Source organism: Neovison vison, chromosome 1 (genome assembly GCF_020171115.1).
Source record: "Neovison vison isolate M4711 chromosome 1, ASM_NN_V1, whole genome shotgun sequence".
In the NCBI taxonomy this organism is placed as follows: Eukaryota; Metazoa; Chordata; class Mammalia; order Carnivora; family Mustelidae; genus Neogale; species Neogale vison.
The window spans coordinates 273811013-273834132 of record NC_058091.1 but is presented as its reverse complement, the minus strand read 5'-3'; the positions used below and the strand labels follow the sequence as shown (position 1 = coordinate 273834132).

At 46.8% G+C, this 23120-nt stretch overlaps 1 protein-coding gene across 2 annotated transcripts in view; it reads right to left on the bottom strand.

The window, feature by feature from the left end:
- Positions 1–1437: 1437 nt before the first annotated feature.
- GLRA1 (glycine receptor alpha 1) overlaps positions 1438–23120 on the bottom strand; it is an 81546-nt gene continuing 59863 nt past the window's right edge. Inside the window, exons 5-9 of one of the 2 annotated variants that reach the window (XM_044241114.1) lie at positions 21553–21635; positions 19867–20004; positions 17829–18043; positions 8159–8305; positions 1438–1752 (exon numbers count right to left, since the gene is read on the bottom strand). In XM_044241114.1, the coding sequence (XP_044097049.1) occupies positions 1438–1752; positions 8159–8305; positions 17829–18043; positions 19867–20004; positions 21553–21635 (898 nt within the window). The remainder of the gene's footprint in view (positions 1753–8158; positions 8306–17828; positions 18044–19866; positions 20005–21552; positions 21636–23120) is intronic. The other variant, XM_044241115.1, reaches the window with a different exon arrangement.

Sequence of the window (23120 nt, the reverse complement as noted above, 5' to 3'; positions counted from 1 at the left end):
TCCTTCAGCAGGATCTCCCACCCCTCACCATTTACTTCCTATTCCTTCTCCTTTTTTCTGGAGTGCCCTAGCTAACCTGGGACAGTTCTGGCACATCAGAGTTGGAAGGAAAGAAATACTTGTCTAACTCCCCTAACTGTTAAAGCTAAGCAAAGCACCAAAAAGGAAAACAAGAAAAGACTTATAAAAATATCATGGGGTCATCCCCCCCATGCTTTCCACATTATTTGTGGCATATGAAATGTCAAAATATAATGAACAGACTTTCTGAACATCACTATCTCCTCCCACCTATATGCATCTGATCTGCAGCAGCCTCGTTACTACCCTTTTACCTCTTAAAACTTCCTCTGTAGAACCACTATATAATAAATCTACTTCATCCCACTGACCCCACCTTCCCAAATATATACCTACTTGCAATTCCAAAGACATTCTCCAAAAAAATAGACATTTGAAAAAAGTGCATCTGTTTATACTCAGTCTATCTGCATATTACTTCTTGAGATTATTACTTTTTTTTTTTTTAAACCATAAAAAAGATTGCATATTGGCAATATAATGGGAAAACCATGGCGGCCATTTCTGGGTGGCAGTGGAAGGTAAGGGGGGAAGTGTCGAAGCACAGAAGCGAGAGGGCTCAGAGAGGGGCTGGTGTGGTCCTTAGACTTGAGACCTGAGGATTGAGGTGGAGTTGTCTTGATTATCAATCCTTGGGCCTCTGAGATGTCCCGTCTCCTTGGTCATTCCCTCTCTTATTTCCACCACCCATGGCCAGGCCACATTACCCTCTTGAAGCAGAGGTGGAATGGCTTTTTGGCATGTGTCCTCCGGGCCGGTTTGAAGACGCATGGCATTTGGAGGGCTGTGATACAGGACACACACCAGAGCAAGCTTTTTTGTGACTGTTTCCACTCTGGGAAAAATTGTCCATCACGTCTGTGACTTTAAAAATTTAAGCAGTTACTAGGCTGATAGGTTTAGAAACAAATCTTTTGTTCTTGTGGTTTTTGCATTAATATTAAGCATGAATATATATCATATATTACATTGCTTTCCTTCTGCTCTGGGGCAGACTGCACTCCTTCCAAATAGGAAAACTGCCCAGCCCATGGATTCAAATTTTTGAAAGCTGTTATTCCCTGACTCCCAACCCCCCGCCCCTAGCCCTCCCCTTCCTCCCGACCCCTCAGCCCCTATATTAGAAAAGCCCCTCCCTCCCCCCCCAGCAGCCCACCCGCGGTTAAATAGATAGTGCCACATTCTAAGATTCATGCATCACTGCATTTTGCTATTGCACGGAGCGCAGAGAGAGAGGGAGTTGTGTATGTGTGCCCCCGCCCTCTCTTCTCCTCCTCTTCCCTAGGCTCTCAGATTCCTGTGCTGTTCCCACTCTGCCCTCTCCCAGCCTCCCCCTGCCCCTCCATCCCAGACCCGTCACTGGTTGTGGACATCCTCCCTGCGGACAATCTTGTAGATGATCCAGTAGAACATGTTGAAGATGAGGAAGGCCATGGGGAAGGCAATGCGGGATATTTTGTCGATCTTCTTGGCCCTCTGGATGAAGAGTTTTCGCATCTCCTCCGGGGACTTAGATGGTGCCGGAGGAGGGTTGGTGGTGTTGTTGTTGTTGGCGCCTTTGACGGAGATGCCATCTTTGGCCTGCAGACAGGCTGGGCCCATCCCGTAGGCAGAGAAGTTGAAGCGGCCCTCTCCGGCCTCATCCTCCTGGAACAGATTCAGCATGGGGCTCTACTTAAAATAAGACAAGGGCTGGGCACCCTCCCTGCAAGGCACTCCCCTGGGGGCCAGGCCAGGCCCATCTGGTTCTCCCTGCCTCCTTGCCGCTACCATTCCAGGTTTCTGAAGGCTCTTAGGCTGGCTGGGGAGTGATGCCTTATAGAGGGGCGCCACTTGCACATGGACACAGATGCAAACCAGGGGATAGGAGTGGGGCCGAGAGTCTGCAGACCTGTGTTCAAGTTCGGCTCCGTCACTTCCTGGCCTTGTGGCCTTAGGCAAGTCCCTTCTCTATTTGAGTCTCTGGGTTTCTTTTACTTCATATTTTCCTATAAGTGGGAAAAGATTCACCCCACTACATCAAGACGTTCTTCTGACCATCAGCGGTTATAGATGAGCAGACGTTCTGAATGCTGTTTTGTTAGAAATCAAGGGGACAATTTGGAGAGATCCCCTGCTTTGCCTCTGTTGCCTCCTTGCCCTCTTCCCCCACCCCATTCCCCAGTGGGTGTGTTCTCGGGCATGGGTTGGGGGTGGTGGCGAACGGCCCAGAGAGAGCAAACGCTGTGGGCCTCAGCTATGTTTCACATGCTGCAGGGAAGCTAAAGCTGCTTTGTCCCTCCACGTTCCCACAGCCCTGGCACTTGTAACCTCAGACATCGCTCATTCAGAGCCCTTTATCATATGGCTCCAACTTACCTTGACAGGCTTCTGCCCTTCCCCTTACCTTATGCTTGGCATACCTGCCAGTCGGTTGCACTTTGCCAGTCACCCCTTGTTTATTTCTCTGTCCCTGCCTTATGCTCACCACCAACAGGCCTGCTGCCTGTATTCTTCTAATTTCTCCCTTTCCCAGTTCTTGGTGATCTTCTGATCTGACTCGTGGAGACACCATTGTCCACTCTCATCACATCTAGCTTTGTGATCTTCCCGTGTGAGCCCTGCAGTGGCACTGAGGGCCTCCGCTGAGCTGTGGATGCATGTGTGGCTCTGGGGCATTTGGAGCAGCTCACATGGTCCTCCCACCTGTCTCCCGCCTGTTCCTGTGTCGGGCAGGGCTGACCGAGAACAGGCGATACTGGGTAGGAGCCCCTTGCTAGCTCTGCTCCTGTCACCCTTGCTTGGGTCACCCCATGGTCTCGTGGTGACAACGTCCAGCCCAGTCTTCCTACTGTCTCTGGGAGTTGTCACAACACACATCTTATCGGTCATTTTTTGCTTGGACTCTTTAACGGGCTGCTGCTGGCTTCAGGATAGTTAACATCCTTACGTGATGAATGAGGCCCTAGATGACCGGAACTCTGCCTGCCTCTCCAGTCTCAGCTGTGCCATTCTCTCTGGCATTGTACGCACCAGGCACCCCCAAGTATTTACATATATTCAGAAGTGTCATGCTCCTTCTGTTTTAACTGCAGGCTCTGCTCAAATTGTTCTCTCCTCCTGGATATACTCTGAACCTCTGCTTCCAGCGCCTTCTCTTTCACTGGACTAACGTCTGATTCAGAAGCCATCCCCGAGGGTCAGGGTAGATAAGGTGCCCCCTGCTGTGTGCTCCATGAGCTCCCTGTGCCTCCTTCTCTGTTGTCGTTTTAAAGCTCTTATCACATTATGTTTCTTTTAAAACATATTTTAATCTTTACTTCATGCAAACCTTTTTATTTTTTAGAGAGGGTGAGGGAAGGGCAGAGGGAGAGGAAGAGAGAGAATGTTAAGCAGGCTCTAGGCCCAGTTCAGGGCCCCGTATGGGGCTCGATCTCAGGACCCTGAGATCGTGACCTGAGCTGAAGTCAAGAGTCAGACTCTTGACCGGCTGAGCCACCCAGGCTCCCCACATGGTGTTTCAGGTTAATGTCTGTTTCTCCCATTAGGCGCTAAGCTCCATGAAGGCACAGTCTTACTCATGTTCATTGCACTCTCAACACTGAACATATGAACAGGGTTTCTGGACATAAGCTCAAAGCTCAGTAAATAGTTATTGAACAAGTAAATGTTTACTAGTATATCTTCACTACTCCTAACTTCCTTTTTCTTTTTCTTTTCTTTTTTTTTTTTTAATGGGGTTATATTCCTGGTACCAGGAGGATTTGAGACATGAAAAATGCTCAAGAAATCAAGGTGCAAGGGGCGCGTGGGTGGCTCAGTGGGTTAAAGCCTCTGCTTTAGGCTTGGGTCATGGTCTCAGGGTCCTGGGATCAAGCCTTGCATCGGGCTCTCTGCTCAGCAGGGAGCCTGCTTCCTCCTCTCTCTCGCTCTCTGCCTGCCTCTCTGCCTACTTGTGATCTCTCTCGTCAAATAAATAAATAAAATCTAAAAAAAAAAAAAAAGAAATCATTGGCAAATTGTTGAATCTGGTCCAACAGCCTCATTGCAGAAAGGGGGAAAGAACATGTGCTTGGCAAATACATTTCAATAAATATTTGTCTGTGAGTAGGACAACAGTAGAGGGTTTGCGCCAGGACCAAGGAAAGGAGTTGGAGGCAACTGTTCAAATTACTGGACCCTGTGCCTGGGAGGAGGTCTGGGTCCAACACTCTTGCTTACCAGTATAAATCTGTCCTTGCTGCAGGATGGGGTGCTTGAAAATGTTTTCTTACCAGGCTCTAGTTATGCAAGGGAAGCACCAAATTAATTTTATATACAGCTTTGGGCGAATTATTCTCTGCCTTTCTCATCAATCAAACATGGGAGTAGAAGGGGTGGAGGTGTGGCCTGGAGGCCCCAACTGGTTAGATGATCATCAGTTTCACAGGGTAGCCTGGAGAAAGGAAATTCCTGAGAAATGATGGGAGAGAGGCATGCTATTCCTGTTCTCCCCAGCAGATGGCAGGAAATGAAAGCTTGCGGATGGAGCAGGGGCAATCGTCTCCTCTAGAACCCAGGGAGGTTGGGAGTGTGCCTGCCCAGTATGGCTTGCAGATTTCCTAATAATCTGACTAATGAGGCCGGCCAGGGAATTTGAGGACCAGATGCTTTGTGCCCAACAAATGAGGTAACATGGGAGGATGGTGGGATTTGAGGAGCCCAGCCAAGATCACAGGCTCTGAGAAGCTCAGGCATGGAGGTAGCTCCTTTTCACTCACCATCTGGGTCTGAAAACCCCCTCTGCAAACTTCCTGCTGAAGGGAGGTTTCTGCAGCCCAAGCTTATACGCTGCTGCTATACAAGCCACATGCAGAGGGGTTTACTCCAAAGGAAGCACTGCTTTATGGTGAACCCCATCCTGCATCCTTGTAGTTTCTGACATTTCAGCCATTATCAGAGCTCTTAGGAACAAGGTCACACTGATTTAAGCACACATAAGGGGCCACGCAGGAGAAATGTGAGTGAAGAAATGAGCCAGGGCTGAAGAAATCTCCAGTCAGAAGGGACTCAGAGAATGCTTCCCCTACCTAAAGGCTCTTCCAGTGGCCCAGGATCAGGCAGGATGTGAATCCAATGGGACCAGAGAGCTGTGACTATTTGAAGATAAAAGTGTGATTTTTTAAATGCTTGTACCTTATTCTAGATCTCTAAGACACTGCTAGTGAAATTAAAAAAGACAGTTGCATGCTGAATTTCATCTCTGGCTACTGGTTTTTGACCTCTGCCTGGGAGTAAGTCTCAGCTCTTATTTTTTTTTTTTATTTTTTATTTTTTTAAAAGATTTTATTTATTCATTTGACAGAGAGAGATCACAAGTAAGCAGAGAGGCAGGCAGAGAGAGAGGAAGGGAAGCAGGCTCCCTGCTGAGCAGAGAGCCCGATGCGGGACTCGATCCCAGGATCCTGAGATCATGACCTGAGCCGAAGGCAGCGGCTTAACCCACTGAGCCACCCAGGCGCCCAGCTCTTATTTTTGATCTAATAAGCAGCAGGGTTATTTTTATCTGCTTCAGGACAGAAACACTGATGAAGAGGTAAGCAGGTGATGGTGTATGGTCAGTGGTAGCCATGGGACCTTGAGCACCTCCATTGCTTTTGCCACCAGCACCTCTGTGATCCTAGTAACTTGTTCCTCCTTGCTGTTGTCATTGGCATGGGAAGAGAGGACAGGATTCCCTGTATAGGGCTCTAACATGCTGTGAGAGAGCCAGGTGGGAACTGAGCAGGGATATCTGATCAAATCCCATAGGGCTTTATTTATATTTCACCTGGAGAAGGTTTAGTTTTCTGCTGGTGTATAAACTGGTAGGGAGCTGGTGATGGTGGAGGCAGCCTTCGGAGGTACAGTAGGCCCACCATACTCTGTGTCTGCAAGGGCTCCCTTTACATTTTAGTCTCTGCAAGTAGTGCCCCCTCGAGTTGTGCAGTGCACAATCTAGTGGCCTGATGCTAGTCAAACATCATGGACATAGTCTCCCTAAGGAAGTGTCTCTTCAACAAATGTATTAACCCTCTTTTCACAGAGGAAAATGCAAAAAAGCAGCTAGCTGGTGGGAAAAGGAAAAATAACGAATTCCCAAGATTGTTATGTGTGGTCAGTTCCCTGCTTAGATTATTTTAATAGTCAGAGGCCAAGTATCCAATGGGCAGTGAGGACTAAAACTAGAAGTCTTTTGAGAAATCCTGTCTGGCTTGCTGTACCTGAGATAGTTTTCTCTTTCAATGCAGATTTAGAAGGATAGTTCTACCTGAACTCCCATGGACATCTTCTGTCTTGAAATGTCTGCCTCCTGCCCATGGTAAACTGCTAGAAGTTAATTGAATCAGATTGCTGATGTTTAAGAAACACACTGATGGAAATCTGTGCATGTGTAATCGTTTTGTTCCTTGGAACTTCTGTGTCAGGAACAAAACTTAAAGCTACTTTGTAATCTGATTTAATCCTTACCACAGTCCCCCAGGGTGCCAATTTAGTCCACTTGACAGATGGAGAAACTGGGCCCCGAAAAAGGAGAGCTTGAATTCACATACTAACCAGTGATAAAGAAACAGGGTCCACTGACATAGTACTTGGTAGCTGGGTGGGGGGCTAGTGGAAGTAGGACGATCTAAAGCTTGTAGGGCATGGTGTGTGGCAGGTATGAGGTATGGCCTGACAGGTCATAATATATGGGTTCTTGTTTGCCCTAATCTGTTTTTGGAAAAACTCCTGTTCAGGCTTTCTGACTGGAAGGGCTCCTCTTGGGCATGTTCACTATGTGTCAGGCATTCTGTTAGGCACCAGAGACATAGCACCAAGCAAAAGTAGGCATGGTCTCCACCTATATGGAGTTCATAATTCAGTGGAAGAGATAAGTACCAAACAGCTACATCATGAATGTACAATTACAAATCAAAATGAATGTTCAGAAGGAGGGAAACTAAGCTTTAGTAGAGCATGACCTTTGCTAGCTCATACAGCATCCTTGGGAACATTAGAAAAATGTCATCCCTCCTTTCTAGACACAGGAATTGGAATCCCTTCCTCTGGCTGATACAGTCCGTGCCAAGGCAGGACTTAGAGAGGAGTGCCTCACTGGCAAGGGGGCCTGTGTAGGATACAGTCTGCATGGCCATACTTGACAGCTGTGCATGAGAACCTCACTACAGGACCTCTCCCTCCACCCAGGTATCAGGGAAGATGCCTCAGCTGAGAATCAGAAAATGAGTGGTTGGTTAACACTAAACAAATTTCACTGGGAAGACATTCCAGGAGAAGACAAGACATCTGAAGTCCTGTGTGTATGTTTGAGCGAAAGGAGAAAAAACTAGGGAGGTTGGTGCTCAGAGAGCAAAGGAGAAAGTGGTGTGGAGATGAGGTTGGAAAGAAAAGCAGGTTCTCTGATCTCCAGGGGAGAAGTCTTTGGGGGGAATATTTATAGAGCAAGGTGTGCAACCAGTTTGTTCCCACAGATGGCACTCTCCCCAGTGGCCTTTGCTGGTTGGAGCACAGCCTCTGAGTTAACAGATGTTGGTGACTTCGTATAGATGGTTGGCCAAGTAGTTCTTTATTCACGCCCTCATAAAGTGAGAGAATTCACTCTGCGGGAGCATCTTGCATGATACTCTTCTCTTGGAAGTGGGAAGCAAAGGCCTGGCTCTGGGCATTCTACTCAAAGATCTTACCTTTTGTGACACACTTCCTTTCTGGAACCAAACCCTTGGAAATAATGCAGCCTTGCAGAAAACACCAATAACCACCTTTCCGCCTGCCAAGCTTCCAGGTCATAGCTAGTTATTATGTTAGCCCATCAGTGTTTGCTCCATCAGTTCTGTCTTCAGGTATAACCTGATCATTTCTGTAGTGTCATGGTTGGAAGAGTTATTGCCTACAGACCCAACAAGGCATTATTTGTGGGAGAGGACGTTAGGAGTTCTAGGACTTCATCCCTATTTTATGTCTGCCTTACCCACTGAGAAGGATGGTCCACTGAAACAAATATCACAATACAAGTCTGCCTGGATCTCTTCTGTTTACCACCCGCTGTCCCTCCCTGGGTAGCGATTCAAAGGCCTACCTTGTGATGTCTTCGCTTCCTCCTGAATCGGAGCAGCTCTTTGTGCTGCCGAGACACAAAGTTGACAGCAGCATACTCCAGTAGGGCTGAGAACACGAAGAGCAGGCACACTGCCATCCAAATGTCAATGGCTTTCACATAGGACACCTGGAGTGGGGGAGAGGAAGAGCGCAGTGGCGTGAGGGCAGGGGAGAATGAAATAGTTCAATATTTCTGTTCCTCGGTAACTCCCCCATCACCCACTGCTATTCACTCCTCAGCTGGGATATTAGGAATGTGCAGAGGAAAACAAGAAAAATGCACCAAGAAGACTATACAAAACACTGGAGAAAATAAGAATATGGTACTTGGAAGAGTAGTAAGGAGAGGAGGCTGGTGTATCTAGCATCATCGTTGAGTAAACAGAATGTGCTTAGTCTAAGGGTGATAGGGAGTGATGTACCTAACACTGTAAGTAAACAGAGGATGTTAACAAAAGTAGCAGAGTAAGATTTCAAAAACTCTCTTTGCTATAAGAACAATGAGGACAACAGCAAAAATGGTCAGAATAAACTTTCTCAGAAGCTCTGTTAACCAAAGGCTAACAGCAATCACGAAAGCATTTACTTAAAAAGTCAACTGAGGGCGCCTGGGTGGCTCAGTGGATTAAAGTCTCTGCCTTTGGCTCAGGTCATGATCCCAGGGTCCTGGGATCGAGTCCCACATCGGGCTCTCTGCTCAGCAGGGAGCCTGCTTCCTCCTCTCCCTCTGTCTGCCTCTCTGCCTACTTGTGATCTCTGTCAAATAAATAATCTCTGTCTGTCAAATAAAATCTTAAAAAAAAAAAAAAAAGCTGAATGCCAGGAAGAGCATCAAACTCTGTGGCATTAAAAACAAAAACGAAAGCAAAGCCTAGCTTCATTGAGATAAAATTCATATGCCATACAATTCACAAAGCTAAAGTGTACATTTCAGTAGTCATTAATACGTTCAAGATATATGTAACCATCATCACAGTCAATTTTGGAATATTTTCATCACCCCCAAAAGAAATCCAGAAATGACTGTTAGCCATTATTCTTTTCTCTATTCTCCCAATTTCTGTCCCCCACCACCATCCCAAGCAGCCATTAGTCTACATTCTGACTCTATAGATCCCCCATTCTGGGCATTTCCTGTGAATAGAATGATATACCACGTGGCCTCTTATGACTAGCTTCTTTCACTTAGCATAATATGTTCCAGATTTGTTCATGTTACAGTATATATCTGTATTTCATTCCTTTCTTTCTTTTTTTTTTTTTTGAAGATTTATTTATTGAGGAAGCATGCAAGCAGGAGAGGAGAAGAGGGAGAGGGAGAAAATCACAAGCAGTCTCCTTGCTGAGCATGGAGCCTGCTGCAGGCAGGATACCATGGCCCTGAGATCATGATCTGAGTTGAAACCAAGAGTTGGATGCTTAAGTGACTAAGCCACCCAGGTGCCCCTATATTTCATTCTTTCTTATGGCCAAATAGTATTTCATTGTATGGATATACTACCTTTTGTTGACCTAGTCATCAGTTGATGGGCGTTTGGGTTGTTTCTACCTTTGGCTATTATGAATAATGTTACTGTGAACATCTTTGTAAAAATTTTTGTGTGGACATATGTTTTCATTTCTGTTGGGACCTTGTGGTGTTTTAACTTGCCGAATTCCGTTCTCCTGTCCCCACTTCTGTGCTAGCCTAGAAAACCAACAGCCTGCAAGCAGACTGAAAACCAGTATCCAGGAAGTTGGTGGGTGGGCAGAACAGAGGTGGAGCTTCTTTAAACCCCCTTTGCCAGAGAACTGTCATTATTTGGCCTGTATTGTGGTTTGCTGAAAGACCTCACTCACAAGCAAGGCTGTCTTTATTTCACCTGCCTTGGAGCTGGCCCAGTGGAGCAGCCTTTTCCCTAGGGGCATCTGTTGAAAACAGTCAATGGCAACTCTAGAACATCAGGTCAGCCTGAGGCCTTAGGTAAAGTTGACACAAACAATAGGTTGATTAAAAAGCTTAAAACAAAAATCTAGGGGAATGAGATGTCCATAGGGAGCTTTAGGAAGCTCTGACATATTTCTGAGAATTGCTGTGTGTGCTTAGGCCTGGGTGCCACTCAGGAAAGGCCTGAGCAGGCCCCTTAGCTCTCAACTCCGCTAACCTTGACACACTGAGCAAGCTGCAAGTGAGGGGTGAGGCAACACTGTAAACTGCCTGGCTGAGTGTTGGAGGTGTGTCCTAATACATCTGTAGAGCTCTAGGAAAAGACTGGGAGATTTCTAGGTTCCATGCATTTAAGCAGATTTCTGACCAATTTTAGCTAGCCACCAAGCTAACTGTGCAGACTTCAGTGATTCCACAAAACAAAGGATACAGAGCTTACAGAATTAGTTCACAAGAGTTATTAAACAAACAAACAAACAATCAAACAAAAAAACAACAACAAATCTTGAGGAGGGAGAATGTGACTTCTAGAGATGCCACATTACATTATGTAAAACGTGTAATTTTCAACCAAAAATTATAAGATATGCAAAGACATAAAGGATGAGCCTGCAACAGACTAAATGTTTGTGTCCCTGCCACCCCCTTCCTCCGCTGAAATCCTAATTCCAGTGTGACGGTATTTGGAGGTGGGGCCGTTGGGATGTAATTAGATTTTAAGAGTGGAACCCTCTTGAAGGAATTAGCGCCTTTATAAGAAGAGGACAGCTACCTGGCTAACTCTCTTTCTACCCTGTAAGCATATAAGAAGAAGTTGGTAGTTTGCAGCTGGAAGAGGGTCCTCACCAGAACCCTACTATGCTGTCACCTCATCTCAGACTTCCAGTCTCCAGAACTGTGAAAAATAGATTTCTTTTATTTATAAGCCACCCGATCTCTGGTTACTTGGTTATAGCAGCCCAAATTCACTAAGACAGGCCCATATATAGAAGAAAAAAAAAAAAGCATTCCAAAGAAGCTGTCCCTGAGGAGGCCCAGATGTTGGACTTGATAAGGCTTTATTTATTTATTTTTTTCCGGATTTTTATTTTTTAAATTATTTTATTATCATTTTTTAAAGATTTTAGTTATTTATCAGAGAGAGATATATAGGGCAGAAGCAGGGGGAACATCAGGCAGAGGGAGAAGCAGGCTCCCCGCTGAGCAAAGAACCCCATGAGGGACTCTATCCCAGGACCCTGGGATCATGACCTGAGCTGAAGACAGATGCTTAACAACTGAGCCACCCAGGTGTTCCTTAATAAGGGCTTTAAATAAATTATTTTAAATGTTTTTAAAGAATTAAGGGAGACCTGCCTGTATAAACAACCAAAGGAAATGATGAGAACAAAGTCTCACCAAACTGAACCTAAGGTAGGAATGATAAAAAGAATAAAATAGAAATTTTGGGGCTGAAAAATAACTGAGGAGTTCACTAGAAGGATAAATAGCACATTTGAGCAGACAGAAGAAAGAATCTGTGAACTTGAAGAAGAATCAGTGAACTTGAGATTATCTTGTCAGAGGAACAGAATGAAGAAAAATGAACAGAGCCTCAGAGACCTGTGGGGAACTATGAAGTACACAAATATATGTTTAGTGAATGTGTTTGAAGGAGAGGAGAGAAAAAAGAAGAAAGGGTAGTTTAAGAAATAATGGCCAAAATTTTTCCAGATTTGAAGAAAGATGCTAATGTACACACCAAAGAAGTTCATGAACTCCAAGCAATGCAAAAGAGCTCCACACTTCATAATCAAACTATCAGAAGACAAAGAGAGAATCTTAAAAGCTGCAAGAGAGAAGCAACTCATCATGTACTAGGGTTCCTCAATAAGAATGACAGCTGATTTGTCATTGGATTGATTATATATTTTTAAACTGAGGGGTGGGTAGAGATTATTAAATCCTAAGGAGAGGGCCCGTGGGCATACAGAATGGTAGTGTGATTGTGAGGAATGAGGTTTTGAGAATCCAAGCAGTCTAATACAAATGGCCAACAGACACATGAAAAAGTGCTCCATATCACTCGGCATCAGGGAAACACAAAACCACAGCAAGATACCACCTCACTCCTGTCAGGATGGCTAAAATTAACAAGTCAGGAAATGACAGATGTTGGCAAGTACACAGAGAAAGGGGAACCCTCCTACACTGTTGGTGGGAATGAAAGCTGGTGCAGCCAGTCTTGAAAACAGGAGGGAGGTTCCTCAGAAAGTTGAAAATAGAGCTACCTTATGACCCAGCAATCGTACTACTGGGTATTTATCCTAAAGATACAAAAATAATGATTTGAAGTGCCACCTGCACCCTAATATTTATATCAGCACTATCAATAATGGCCAAACTATGGAAAGAGCCCAAATGTCCACCAACTGATGAGTGGATAAAGAAGATGTGGTACACACACACACACACACACACACACACAGGAATATTACTCAGCCATCAAAAAGAATGAAATCTTGCCATTGGTAATGATGTGGATGGAACTAGAGGGTATTATGCTAAGCAAAGTAAGTCAGAGAAAGACAAGTACCATATGATTTCACTCATATGTGGAATTTAAGAAAACAGAGGAACATAGAGGAAGAGAGGGAAAAATAAAATAAGAAAAAGACAGAGAGGCAAACCATAAGAGACTCTACACTATAAAGAATAGACTGATGGTTGCTGGCAGGAGGTGGGTGAGGGGAATGGGTTAAATGGATGATGGGCATTAAGGAGGGCATTCAAATGAGCAATGGCTCTTATAGTTAAGTGATGAAACACTAACTTCTACTCCTGAAACCAATACTACACTATATGTTAACTAACTTGAATTTAAATAAAATCTTGGAAGGAAAAAAAAAATAAACCAAGCAGTCTAGAAGGCAGTGGGATGGCTTATGTAAATGAGAAGACATCATGTGTTTATGGAATGGAAGACTTTATATCATTAATATGGTGACACTCTCCAGACTCATTAACAGACTCAGTGCATTTTTACTCTAACTTCCTTTTTTATTGTTGTTGCAGAAATTGATGAACGAAACTTTAAATTCATATTCAGGTTCGAATAGAAATGCCAGGGACCCAGAATAGCCCAATCAATCTTTAAAAAGAACAAAGTTGGAGGACTCATACTTTCCAATTTTAAAACTTACTTCAAAGCAACAGTAATCAAGAGTGTGGTACCGACATAAGAATAAATGCGTAGATCAGTGGAACGGAACTGAGAGTCTAGAAATAATCCCATACGTTTGTGGCCAATTGATTTTTGACAAGGTTGTAAATTCAGTGCAGGGGAAGGGTGGTCCTCTCAACCAGTGGTGCTGCCTTAACAGCATCCACATGCAAAAGAATGCTATCCTTCCCTCATACTGTATGCGAAATGCAAAATGGGTCAAAGCCCAGGTTTAGGGCTAAACCACAAAACTCTTAGAAAAGAATATAGGTATACTTTTTTGAGACTTTGGATTAAGCATTAGTTTTTTAAGTATGATACCAAAGGCCGAGCAACAAAAGAAAAAATAGATAAATTTTACTTCATCAAAATGAAAAACTTTTGTGTATTAAAGGACACTATCAATCAAGATAGCCCACAGAATGGGAGGAAATATTTGTAAATCGTATCTTTGATAAGGGATTAAAATCCACAATGCACAAAGAACTATTACAACTCACCAATAAAAAGAGAAATACTTTTATTATAAATTGGGCAAAAAATTTGAAGGGACATTTCTCCAAAGAAGTCACAGAAATGGCTAATAAGCACATGAAAAGAATGCTCAACACTACCAATCACTAAGAAAATACAAACCCAAACCACAGTGAGATAAATACTACTTCACATCCACTAAGATGTTTATAATCAAAAAGACATCAGATGAGAAGCAGCGTTGGTGAGGAAGTGGAAAAATTGGAACCCCAGTGAGATTATGAAGTGATGGAGAACAGTTTGTCAGTTCCTCACAAAGTTAAGCATATAGTTACCATATGACCCAACAATTTCACTCTTTGGTAAATACCTATGAGGGTTGAAAGCATATGTGCACACAAAAACTTGTACAGAGATGTTCATGGCAGGGTTATTTAAAATAGCCAAAAAGTGGAAATAACCCCAATGTTCTCAACTGGTGAATAGATGAGCAAAATGTGATAGACCCATGCAATGGAAATACTAATCAGCCACAAATGGGAATGACGTACTGATATAGTGTACACCACAGGTGAATCTTGAAATCATTATGCTAAACAAAAGTGCGCCTATTATATGATTCCATTTATATGAGCTGTCCAGAAGCAGCAAGTTCACGGAGGTGAAAAGTAGAGTAGGGGTTGCCAGAGGCTGGACAGAGTAGGGAATGAGGAATGACTGTTGATGAGTTATGGGGCTTTCTTTTCGGGGTGATGAAAATGTCCTGGAATTAGACAGCGGTGAGTGTGTGCAAATATTATTACCTGCTACTGAATTTTATACTTTAAAAAAAGTGAATGGAGAAGAATGTGAGGTTGAGTATTAGTAGCATATGGAGCCAAATACTGAGTCTGGAGTTACTACCCATGAGTGGAGCAGAGTGTTGTCTGGCATCAGTCGTGAGTGAAAGAGAATGTGACACCAACTCTTAATGGACAGGGGAGCAGGTTGTTGACTCTAACATCAGGAAAAGGAAGCAGGTACATCTGCTGTTACAATTGCACAGAGCAGGATGTGTTGTCAGGTGGTAACAGTAGATGGAATTTGGTCTCAAGCATTTATAGTGAATCCAGCAGAATGCAAAGTCTAGTGTTCATAGTGCAAAAGGCAGATTATTGAGTTTTGGGTAAGAGTGAATAGAGGAGAGAGTGGTGTCGAGTGTTGATGCAGATGAAACCGAACGTCATCTCTCACATTAAAAGCTAATGGAACGTGAAATATCATGAAAATAAAAAACAGTGGAGAGACTCTTCTAGATTAAAAGAGTAGCCGTATACAGGGGTGCCTGGGTGGCTCAGTTGGTTAAGTGGCTGACTTTTGCTTAGGTCATGATCCCAGGGTCTAGGGATGGAGCCCCGCATGGGACTCCCTGCTCAGTGGGGAGCCTCTCTCTCTCTCTCTCTCTCCCTCTGCAGCTCCCCCTGCTTGCGTGCATGCTCTCTCTTTCAAATAAATAAATAAAATCTTTTAAAAAGTTTTGAAAATAAAAGAGTAGCCATATATAGTATGAATCTTGATTGGATCCTTGATTGGATCCCTTGCCATATTTACTGATGATGTTTTTTGACATTGGGAAAACATGAAGTTTTTGTATTAGATGATATTATGGAATTACTTCTACTTCATAATTATTGATATAAAATTGATATATAATATATAAATAGAATTGATATAAATATTATTATTGAATTAATGTTAATTTATTTGGATAAATATCATTGGGGTCCTTCTTCCTTCTTTAGAGATGGCTTATCATGTCTGTAACCATCAAATGATTCAACAAAAATTGTGTCTATCTACTACCTACCTACTTAGCTACCCATCTACCTACCCACTTACTTATCTTTATAGAGAACTAAAATAAATGTGGCAAGATGATTAACAGTTGGAATCCAGGTGAAGGATGTTAGAGTGATCATTGTATATTCTTCCAACTTTCCTATATCAAAGCAGAATGTTGAATGAGGCCTTAATTGGAAATGGTACAGAATGTGGGATTTAGCATAAGGCTAACGGGAGCAGAATATGGAGTCTGGCGTTAACAGTGGGCTGAATGTCGTGTCTGCTGGTGAGTGATGAAAGCAGAATGGGGCTCAGACGGTGGTAGTGAGCGTAGTAGAATGCGGGGCCTAGAATTAAAAGAGAGTAGAGCAGAAGGAGGCATCAAGCATTCACAGTGAAGGCAGCAGAATGCTGTACCTCACGTATAGGTGGATGGAGGAGTAGGGGGTGTCTGGCATTAATAGTAAATGAAGCAGAACATCATGTCTGGTGTTAAAAGTGAATTAAGCAGAATGTGAGGTCTGGTGTTAACAGTGAAAGGAACAGAACGTCGCATTTATGGCAAGGGCGACTGGCGGAGAATTAGTGTCTGGTGTCGGTAATGAATGAAGTGGAATGCTGAGTCTGGTGTTTGAAGAATGGGGCAGAAATGTTGTGTCTAGCACAGAGTGAATGGAGCAGAATGTGTATCTGGCTTTAATAGTGAATGGAGTGAAATGCTGTGTCTGGTGTTAGTAGTGAATGGGGCAGAGTACGGTTCAAGAGAGAATAGTGAAAGGAGCAGAACGTGGTGTTGAACGTTAGAAATGTGAAAGTTGATTGAGGTGTGGGAAGAAAAGGGTTCACGCACGACGTTTGGGACGAGGCTGCTATCTTGCAAAGGACCTGCTTGCGAGGCTGGCCCTTGATTGAGAGAAGGGAACCTGGATTTTGGGAATGTTCCCGCTTTCCCTAAGCGATAAGGATGCCTCACTGTGCCTAGACTGCCCATACAAACAACAGGGACTGTGCCAAGTGTTTGCTTTCCTCCTGGGAGTCTGGAGTTTTGGTGTGTGCCAGGTGGAAGGGGCCTGTGTGGCCAGCACCCAGTAAAAATCATCCATACTGAATCTTAAATGAACCTCAAAACAATGTCTCTATCTCCCTGGCCAGAAACATCCCACACGTGTGACTGCCTTTTTATTGTTAGGGTAGGAATGTGCTCTGTGTGGTCCTGCCCTGGGGGGCTGGGGGTAGAAAACCAGGAAGCCTGCAGATGACTTCCTCCAGACCCTGCCTGTATCTTTTTCCTTTATCACCTAGCTATGTATTCTTTCAAAAATTTTTTTTTTATTTTTTAATTTTTTTAGAGATTTTTTTTTCAAGGATTTCTTTATTCATCATAGAAAGAGAGAGAGAGAGTGGAGCAAGGAGCAGAGGGAGAGGGGAAGCAGACTCCACGCTGAGCGGGGAGCCCAATGTGGGGCTCTACCCCAAGATCTTGAAATCTTGCCCTGAGTGAAATCAAGAGTCCTATACTCAACCTACGGGGGCCCCCAGATGTCCCCGAGCTATGTGTCCTTAATGCAACGCTATAAAAAAATCTTAGCTGTGGGGCACCTGGGTGGCTCAGTGGGTTAAGGCTCTGCCTTCAGCTCAGGTCATGATCTCAGGGTCCTGGGATCGAGTTCCACATCGGGCTCTCTGCTCTGCAGGGACCCTGCTTCCTCCTCTCTCTCTCTCTCTCTGCCTGCCTCTCTGCCCACTTGTGATCTCTCTCTGTCAAATAAATAAAATCTTAAAAAGAAAAGAAAAGAAAAGAAATCTTAGCTGTGAGAACAATGCTATGCTGAGTCCTGTGAGTCGTATCAAATCTCTGAACGTGGGGGTGGTCCTGGAGACCCTCCACCACAAAACACCGACTGTTAACGGTGCAGGGAGCAGGAGGTTGTGTTTAGCACCAAAAGTGAATGGAAGAGGAGGTGGAGTTGAGTGTGAATGACACGTGAGCAGGATGCGTGTGGAGTGCTGGTAGAGAAGGGAGCAAACCGTGGGGTTTGGAAACTGTGTGCAACACAGGGTCCAGTCTGGAGGAGAGCTCTGATGCCCCAGAATGCTGGATCCTGCCAAGGGTGGCCAGTGAAGAAACAGTGACTAATTCCTCGTGCTCCCTTCATCTCAGGCAGGGTAGAGAGATGGGAGTCCTTCTCTGTCCAGGTGTTTTGTGCTCTGGGCACTAGGACTTACCTTGGGCAGGGATGCTCGGGAGCCAGAGCTCTGGGTGGTCATGGTGAGCACGGTGGTGATGCCCAGGCCCACGCGGGCTGGGGCGGCGTCCATGTTGATCCAGAAGGAGATCCACGACAGGATGACAATGAGCAGGCTGGGAATGTACATCTGGATCAGGTAGTAGCCCATCTGTCGCTCCAGGTGGAACCGGGCCTCGATGCAGGTGAATTTACCTGCGAGAAGTTATGGTGAGAGGCAGAGTATTCTGGGGAGGTTGGAACAGCCTCAGCTGGAGGCCGAGGTCAGCCTCATACTAGCTGTGTCCTGAGGCAAGCGCCAGAATCTGTGTGTCTCCATTCCTTCATCTGTGGTAAATTTGGGGGATGAGGGCGATGGTGCCCTCCTCCTGTGGTCACCTGTGTGTTACTGTGCACTCCTCACACCTTTTGTGATCACACCTGTGCTCAGGGGCCATCACCCTTACCAGCCCTGTTTTGTTGCTAAGAGTGGGCCTCCGTGGACCTCTCCTTAGCCTTCCCCCAGGTACCTTCCTAAAACATGACTCGAGCCTGTTCCTTCCTGTTGTAAAAATGTTCCTTCCTTCCTTCCTTCCTCATACAGAAAAGTCCCCATTATCTACGGGGACAAGCTCAAACTTCTCAGCCTGCTCTTCGTAGCCATGCTCTGGCCTGTTTTTCCGTCCCAATTCCCGTCTTTCCTTACCCTCATCGTGACCCCTTCCACTCTACCCTGGCCTTGGGAACTTTGACCCTTCTGAGCTTTGGCCCCCGCCGATCCCACTGCCTGGGAGCCTGGCCTCTTCCCCACAACCAGCGGAAGGACGCTCCTGCTCCCCCTCATCCCCCCAACCGCCCCCACCACCCTCTTCTGGTCATGCGGTCATCTAGCCTTAGGGCAGAAGGCAGCGAGGGCGGAGGCACCTCAGTCTGTCTGTCCTCTGCACTGGACTGCGGGCAGCTGGTCTCCCCCCAACTCTGTGCTTGCCTGGAGCCGATCGGGGCCCCTCAACCTCTCCCCCCGTCGGATCCACAGGGCCTAGCACAGAACTCAGCTCCACCCAAGTGGGAACAGGGAAGAGCGAATGAGATAATGAATGAGAAAACGCCGTGTGAACAGTTTTGGGCTGTGGTGTGCGAGGCAGTGGGACTCCGTGAGTCACTGCTGTCACGGCTGCTAAGGGGAGTATCGTCACGTCTCGGCGTGCCCAGGGACGAGGACAGTATCTCTGGAGGTGACCCGGAAAGGGGCCGATGTGCCCAACACAGCAGAACCCAGGCTGCCTGCCCTTGCTCTGGGCCTTCTACCCACAGCAGAGCACGCAGCGATTTCTCTCAAGCCCCTGCTTCCATCGGGAAGGCCTCCTCTGCGGCCTACTTCACGCGTCCCCTCTCCTCAGCTGGCTCTAGCTGGCCTGCTGACTGGAGGCCTTTCCTCCACTGCGCCTCCGCGAGCTCCTTCCCAGCCTGCGGTAGGGCAGACAAGGCTGGTCTTGGTCCAACCCCAGCTCGTTCCTGTGTCCCATCTTCCCACCAAGGCTGCCCTGTGCCTGGGAGACAGAGAGTTGGGCACAACGGCATGGGTCCTTCCCCTCTCCTGCAGCTCGAAGTCTGGGGGACCCTTTCCAACTGCGCGGCCCACAGACTTCACATCACCTCTCAGCTCCCTCCTGCTGAGGTCTGAGGAGAGCAGCCTGGGTACTGCGTCCTGTCAGAAATGCCAGGTCCCCTGTGACAGACGCTGCAAGATGTCCTCGTATCTGCTCCCCGCTTCTGCCTTAGGGACAGGGCTCATTTTGAGCTGGGCTGCTGCTACCTGGAGCGAAGACTCTTCTCTCCTGGCCCCCCCTGGGCAATGAGGTGTGTGGCCTGAGTGTCACATGCGTGCCCCAGGACATCCGGGGAAAAGATATCAGAGCCACTTTCTTGGTTTCAAAGACTCTTCTCTTAAACACGAGGTGATCAACACAGAACCGTGTCCATCACGGGCACCTCGTAAGATCTGTTGAACCAGAAGTTGAATGAATGTTTGGACCTACCTGTGTTGTAATGCTTCGTGCAGTATCTCAGGTCCTTCTCCTCCTTCAGGATAAACTGCGGTAGAGTTAGTCCATCTGCCACCTGCACAGCTCCCTGCTCCTGCCACTCGAAGATCAGGTCATTCATGGTATAGCCAACTGGGGTGGGGGACCAGAAGAAGCAGCCGTCACCACCCAGAAGCACTCATTTGCAGCGGGTCTGAGAGGCATCAGGCACGAGAGGGAATGCATGGCACCACGTTGCCTCTCCACCACCCCCTCCCCATTCTTCTTCCACCCTCCCCTCACCTCCCCTGCAGCCGAGGAGGTTAAAACTGGTCTAATTGTTTACATCGACCCCCTGCCTTCTACCTCGCTTGTCCCTTCGCCTCCACCTCTTACCCCTGTGGTCCTCGGCAGCTCACATCGGCTATGGGGCCTGCGTGCCAACCTTGCACGCTCCCTCCTCTGCTCACAGCACCTTTCCCTGGGGGAATGACTCTATAAAGCTGTTGGGGGACTGTCCGCCGGGGGCCGAGGTGTTAGGTAATGACACAACTAGACCCGTCACATGCTCGGTCCCAGGACTTGAATTTTTTTTTTTTTTTTAAGATTTTATTTATCTATTTGACAGACAGAGATCACAAGTAGACAGAGAGGCAGGCAGAGAGAGAGGAAGGGAAGCAGGCTCCCTGCTGAGCAGAGAGCCCGATGCGGGACTCGATCCCAGGACCCTGAGATCATGACCTGAGCCGAAGGCAGCGGCTTAACCCACTGAGCCACCCAGGCGCCCCAGGACTTGAATCTTGAATCAAGCAACAGAAGGTCAGAGGTGGCTGGTGCCAGGTCCCCTCAGAGGTGGTGTTCCACCTAAGTCTGCTGCCTAAATCCTCTGCCCTGTTTTCTGTACGTCTTTCAAGTCCATGAGGAAGCCCTGTCCTTCCATTGAATTCCATCTTCTTCTTCTTTTTTTTTTTTTTAAGGAGGTTTATTTATTTGACAGAGACACGATGAGAGAGAGAACATAAGCAGGGGGAGTGGGAGAGGGAGAAGCAGGCTTCCCGCTGAGCAGGAAGCCGGATGCAGGGCTTGATCCCAGGACCCTGGGATCATGACCGGAGTCACCCAGTCACCCTAAATTCCACCTTTTAAATTAGATTGGTTTCCGTTTGCAGTCAAAGAGGTCGGCTCCCTCCTCCTGTAGGTTCCCTTGTGACCTGCGACATAAAGCCCTCTCCAGTGCCCCCTCTCTTTCCCAGGCAGAAGGAAGCATTCTTTCTGCCCGGAGGCCGCAGTGTTCAGCCTTCCAACAACACACTTACCACTTGCTGCCCTGTGTTAGAGTTCTTTGTGCCGCCAGCTGTCTATGTGTCCCCAGCTGCAGGGAGCAGCCCTATGAGTTCAGGGACCCTGACTTATTCGAGCTCTTTCTCCTCCATTCCTGGAGAGTGTATCCACAAGGGACATGGAAGAGTGTCTCTTGGGAGAATACTGCTGACTCCGAAGCTGGGCCTCAGCCAGCCAGTAAGGGGGGCTTAGATTTCTAATGCATTTTCTAAAGCGGAGCCCCCCGTCTGTTATTTTGGGCTAGGACAGTTATCTCTTGGGGCCCAGCAGTTAGCTGCTGTTGCCGTATGGGAATTTCTGCAAGTCCCCTGGGTAAAGGGGAGTCTGGCTCTTTCTAAAGCCCTCATGCAAGTGACTCACAGCTTTCCAGTTGCATGATGCACGTCTGGACGTCCATGGGGAAATTCTTCAAGTCCATGGGGCAGGCCAGTGTTAGTGTGATTCTGAGAAGAGAAGGGAGTTGAATGATGCTAGAGCCACACACCGGGGAAGCTGTGCCTCCATTCCAGCTATTACCAGGAAATCAGTTATCTTGGAGAAGTCAAGGAGGTCAGGGAACTAGTGTGTATTGAGATAATATATGTGTATTTCTATATTCCAGATATGGAAATGGAGGCTCAGAGAGATACAGTATGTTGCCTAAAGTCATACAGTCAGTGGAACTTGTGGGTTTCTGTGGAGACTGTCTGGCTTCTAAACATCTTGCCCTCAGCCATGGCCTGAAGGCCTGGAGGCCAGGTGCTGCCCCTGATCCCTGCTCTTCCGTGGAGGCTCAATTCCAAGTCGAGCAGCCCCAAGCGTCAGGCATCCAGGGCCACCTGCAGCAGGGGCTTCGAGTGGTTCTTTGCTGCCTCCCTTCATACACTGGACTCATCAAACACTATTTTAAAGAGGCCCTTGCCTTCTGGGTGTCCAAACAGAGCTGACTCATACCTGTGGGCTCATGCTGGGGTCAGCTGGCAAGTGGTGGGTGCCCCCAGCTTCCGCAAGAGCTGTCTATTTTGGGTTGTTTCACCTTTGCAGAGGCCGAGCCTCAGAACCAGAAGGAGTGCCCCTAACAGAAGCAAAGTGCACAGTTCAGGCTACGATGCAAGGCTTCAGCTTCAAAAGCTTTGCCCGCATCGGAATACCTGCTCCAGAGAATAGAGAAGAAAGGCTCTCAGAGCCCAGAGAGGCTTAGATCATCAGGCCAACTCCCTCACTGGACAGCTGGAGGAAACTGAGGTCCAGAGAAGGATTGGTCGGGACTCCTGCAAGGTCACCCAGTGCGTGATGACTCAAAAGCAGGATTCAAAATTGTGTCTCCTGGCCATTGGATTCTGAGCTCCTGTGTTTACTTTCTGACACTGCTCTCCTGAAAAGGGCCTCATCGGTGGTGGTCTAGTGACACTTGGCTACCGGCACCTTACTGCACGTGATGAGGGCATGGTCCCGTGTCAGCTTCTCCCCTCCAGCTCATGCCCACTGCTCTGGATTTGGGCCCCATTGAAGCACAAGATAGAAGCAAGAGGGGGGAAAAGGGAAGGGAGAGGGAGAGGGAAAGTGAAGAGAAAGTGAACAGAGTTGAATTTTTGAAGATAAAAGCTCCAAAGTGGGGCAGCTGTCACACTAGGTTAATTTTCTGAAGCTGAATGACCTTGGGAACATCACTTTCTGCTGATCTGTCCTTCTGTCATGCTGCATGGGGCTTAGCTTTGTAGAGATACCAAACCCGCCTGGCAGCAGCAAAATCCAGCAGTGTAACCTCTTCTGCCCCAGCAGCCAGGGCACCGGCAGCCGTCCTGAGCCCATCAGCCTCCCATCTGGATATGCGCTGGCAGGACGGAGGGGGAGGAAGACTGCGTCTGCCTCTGGCTCCTCCCAGCAGTCCCCTGCTCGGGGCCTCCTTTCCCCACTGAGGTTCTCGAGTCCCCTCTCCTACCTGGCCT